This window comes from Arachis ipaensis, chromosome B06 (assembly GCF_000816755.2).
Source record: "Arachis ipaensis cultivar K30076 chromosome B06, Araip1.1, whole genome shotgun sequence".
NCBI lineage: Eukaryota > Viridiplantae > Streptophyta > Magnoliopsida > Fabales > Fabaceae > Arachis > Arachis ipaensis.
In genome coordinates, this window is record NC_029790.2 from 127,930,326 (window position 1) to 127,935,341 (window position 5,016).

Genomic DNA, 5,016 nt, shown 5'->3' on the forward strand with positions numbered 1-5,016 from the left:
TTCTCAACTTTGTGAAAGAATCCACAAATCTTGATCCTGTTGATTTTAAATTTCATTTCAGTAAACGTCATTACTCTCACTATGATCCTTTCGTTTTTCATCCAGTATGAACTATGAATTTCATAAAATTGTTACTTTTAAAAGACCTTTGTGTTCAATATTTGTGGCTAATTTAAATGCTATGACTGATAAAGGAATTAATTTTAAAGAAAACTTTGTTTATTTAGACTGAGAGAAAATTTTTAAAATAAAAAAACCGGTTTAACTTGATTTGGTTAGAGAATTTTATGCCAACATGTATTATCATGAAGAAAGTGTTCACTCTTATGTTAAATGCCATGAAATTCATTTAAACAAAGAATCTATTGGTGATGCCCTAGATTATTACGATGTTGGTGTCAATGTCTACATCTCTGAAAAATGGGATAATGATCTGGGTACATCACACAAAGATGTACTGGCTAACATTTGTGAGAACATTTCCGTCATGAATGGTATGACTCCTAACTGCAAAATCCTAGGTCTTATCAAAACTCAACTTCACCGCCTTATTACCCACATTTTCATGCCTCAAAGTAGTTCATATCAACGAGTTACCCTTTGTGACACCCTGGTTCTCTATGCAATCCTCAACAAAGCTGAAATTTTATTTGCTTACTTAATAATGCGCCATTTGTATGATTGTATCAAAAGTGATAAAAATATTTCTCTACCATATGACATGTTTTTAACTTGCATATTTGAACACTTTGCTATTGATCTGAATAATAAACACCAAGAGAGTAGAATTTCATCACTTAAGAGTAGTGGTACAGTCAAACAGATAAAAAAAAAGGGAACTAAGACTACCAGAGGTACAGTTATGGAGGAAGAAGAAGAAGATGAGAGTATCCCTCCTCCTTTTGCTACAGGCACATCAAATTCCAACAAATATTTTATTAATGGCATCGTCAAGGATGTGTTACAAGAGTTTATTAACCTTACAAGGCAAATGATCAATTCCAGTCAACAAGCTGGAAGACTTGCAATCCAAAATAAAAATTCATTGAGAAGGTCTCAAAGTAGAGTTGAGGTACTTCTAAAGTACCTTGAATCATTAGAAGATGATCACATGCTATCTGAGCATGATGAGGAAGAAAATCTGGGAATAGAGAATGAGGGATCTAATGTCTAACTCCTTGTCAATGATGCTGTTTCTAAAAAACTGTTTTATGTTTAGATTTCAGTTACTTTGACACTTTTATTTCTTTTAGCTGTCTGTAATAGATATTGATAGACACCTAACATTGACTTATTTTGCACTGATGATTTGACTATTAAACACTGAACAACTTTTGCGCAGGTTTACTTACCTTCTTTGATAACAAAAGGAGAGCAAGTAAAAGAAAAATGAATTGTTAAGAAGATGTTTATTTGATGAATTGATTATTTGAGACTGGCTGCTATTTTAAACTATTTGTTTGAAGCTGGCTGATGTTTTGATAGTATAGGTTGCAGCTCTAATTGATATCTTTGATCACCATTATTACTGCAGCTCTAATTGATTTTTTTATCATTATTATGATTATTGTTTGTTATAAATTGAGGCTGTTTGATGATTTTATTTGGATAATTAGTCTTGCAAATATTTGGCATTGAATAGGCTGGCTCACTAAGTGTATAAAGCTATTTTATATTGTTTGGATGTTTGGCATTGTTTTTTCGTAAATTTTATTGATCACAAGTTAAAAAAATGCAAACATTCAAGGGAGAGCCAAGTGAATAAAAGAAAAGGAGAGCTCTATATCAAAGTGGATAATCAAAGGGAAGTTCTTAAAATCCTTCTTATTTCTTTTTCTAATTTATTTTTAATATTTGTCATCAAGAGGGAGATTGTTAAGTTTAAAGAACTAACAAGAAATTAATTGATTATTATTAAACATTATTATTGGGTTAAAAACCCTATTATGTGTGTGATTAGTTTACTTAATTGTACAGAAAATTAATATAAAGCAAATTGGCCCAACAATAAGCTTCAAGACCTCATACACTCATAGTTCAAGGGAATGTTTTAAATCAGAAACAAAAGCAAAGCATTAGGCCAAATATAAAAGAAGGTTGTTGATCTTCAAAACAAAAAAAAAAGAAGAGAATCAACTCTGGTTAAAAAAATATGCATTAGTCCCAACTATTGATCCAAGCCCATTCACTTATTTGGTGACTAACTAAGTAATGGAACTCTATTTTCATCTGAACTAAACCACAAAGTCATCGAACCAAAACTCTTTCTTCTCTTTTCTCTCTTTTCTCTCACCTACGTGAAAGTTCAGAAAGAAAGCAAGAAAGAAGCAAACGGATTAGGACTCAAATTAGAAGTAAAAATAGTGGATTACCACATCTAAGGAAGAAGAGAAAGTCAAACAAGTTAGAACTAAAAGTAAAGATCAGATCCAAACACTAATCAGAAGAAATCTTTTCATATGTGTGTTTCATTGAAGATTGTTGAAGAAATCCTCCTTTGCATACATAGAATGATAAATCTGATTCAAATGGAGGTTATAGAGCTTTGCAACAGATCAACGGCTAAGATACAAACTTGGAGCCAACGTTTTAATACATGGTTCAAATTTGTGAAACAAAATGAAAAATGATGAAAGAGAAGATGAAAGGTATGGATGCATGTATTGTTAAATCATTGCTGCTACTCTATTTCTCTTCTGCACCACTGCCGCTGCTGATATTGGGGAAGAAGTCAAACAAAGTTGCTGAAGACTATTTTCAAGCTTTGGAAACTTTACTCCTCTATTAAAGGGGTAAACGGTCAAGAATTGGAGTAAGGAGTGAAAGCACAAAGTTTGGGTTCCCATAACTTACATAGCTATACATTCTTCTCCTTCATGGTTCTCAATTGAATATTCTATTTTCTCAGTTTAATCTTTTTTTGTTTCAATGGAAAAATGCATTACAGTGAGGAATGTAAGAAAAAGCCATTGAGTGGAAAAAGGCAGAGAGAGTTAGACTTGGAGAAAAGTCAAATGTTTATCTCAAAAATTTTCTGTATATATTTCTGTTTTGCTATCATGATCCTGAAGGAATTTCTTTGCTAAGTTAGGTGAGCACTTAGTGGTTGTAAATCTACGGTGAGGTCCTAGTCAAATCTGACTTGGGTAGAAGCTGAATTTGTCCCAGATAAGATTGAGTTGAATCCTAGAAAAATTAGTGAATATAATCTTGGCTAAAAATAGTAAAATTTTATCATAGTTGTGATGGAGACTGAATGTATGCTACATTACACAAGGTAGCTGAACCAGAATATATCGTTTCGTTACTTCTCTCACTCTGTTCTGATTCTAGTTTTCTTCTCTAAGAGACAAAATAAAATTGTCTCCTACTTTTCATAGTCAAAAATACTTCACAACATGTATCCCTTCTTACAATTCTGTTTTAGCTCTTCCATCAACAATAAGAGACAAATTAAAAGTATCTCCTATTTTTGAATTCAAGGTGACTCACCAAATACTACAAAATTCATCTAATTTGAAAAAGAAGCAAGCAAAGTTAAAAGAAGTCTAGATTTAACTTTCCTTTTCTAAGTCACTATATTCATCATGACATAATAATAAAAATGAAATTAAAATAAGAAAATACTATAAATGACTCATTTTTTATGTATCAATAAGAAATTCTTCATGTAATCATTTTAAAAGAAAGTGATGAATTTTAAGTGAATACATAGAAAAATAAGTTACACAGATTATTTCTCGTAAGAAAACCGCAATGATAAAGCCAAAAAAATTGCCTCGGTGAAATTTTGATAATTGGAGTTTGCCAAATATGGCCTAAACAATAACAACTTGAACAAACCTTAGGGTCATGATTAAACTAGTCTATGTGAACTCAAATTTCAAGTGAGGAAGAAAACTTATCCCTAACAAAATTGAAAGAAAAAAAAAAGAGTGACATTCTCTCCTGACATACCTTACTCCGATCCACTACAGATTAAATTACCTGAGCCTCCATTATCGTTCTACCCTACCAAATCACCTAAATCAACTGCCTGAAATCGGGCCCAACATGTTGGTGGATCAAGTAATCATCAGCGTTTGTGGGTACATCAAACATCATGTTCTGGTGATGATGATGATGTTGTATGAACTGTTGTTGGTGTTGATGATGGTGTTGTTGTGCTCTCATCATCTCCTTTTGTCTACGAAGCTCCAAAACCTTTCGATGTGAGTTAGAGTGCTTAGTTAACACAAACGTTGGGCTTGCCGCGGGCCTGTACTCTGGCACAAGACGGCCTGACTTGTACCTCACACCACAAGCATTGCACAACGTCTTAGGGCCCATGGGCCCAGTCCGCCACTGCGGTGTCTTGTCCGTAGCACAATGCAAGCACTTGCGACCATCACCAGAACCACAATCCCCACCTTCTTTTTTTCTGCCTGTTGTCTTCCCCGGCTTTTTTCCGGTGACCGGAATAGTGAAGGACACTGGAGTTGGAGTAGAAATAGGGACCATCACATCAGGTTCTGATGATGATGACGTTGTGGGAGTCGGAGTTGGAGAGAGTACCAGTAGGCGCGAAGTCCAATTGCATGGAGGCACACGAGACCGCTTGCTACGGGCCTTGGCTGGCACTGACACTTCTGAGTTGAATATTGGGCTTTTTCTGTTGGGCTCTGCGCGGAACTTGTGGGCCTCCGATGAAGCATCATCGTTTGGTCTCTTCATTCCTGAGATGAGTTGCATCTTTTGTAGATCCTCACTGGAGAAGGATTCCTCCACAAAATTGGAAAGCCATTCTAACTCTGCCAGGTCGTCATACTGCTTTTAAATTTTAAAACCATAAATACATGTATTAGTTTGGTATTCTTTTAATAATAATTCTTCACAATTATACAAAAAGTAAGAGAGATATCTATGTTTAGGAGTACAAATAAATATAGATGTACCTCTTTTTGTATTGTATAGTTCTCTGTTTTGATTAAAAACACAATGATATAGATCATAGTATCATACTACCAATGCTTATGT

General features: G+C 34.1%; 1 protein-coding gene across 1 annotated transcript in view; it reads right to left on the reverse strand.

Annotated features, from left to right (window-relative positions):
- Nucleotides 3,822–5,016, reverse strand: part of LOC107648464 (GATA transcription factor 12-like) — a 3,384-nt gene continuing 2,189 nt past the window's right edge. The window contains exon 2 of the mRNA XM_016352319.2: nt 3,822–4,806. Within this exon, the coding sequence (XP_016207805.1) occupies nt 4,024–4,806 (783 nt within the window). The 3' untranslated portion in view covers nt 3,822–4,023. The remainder of the gene's footprint in view (nt 4,807–5,016) is intronic.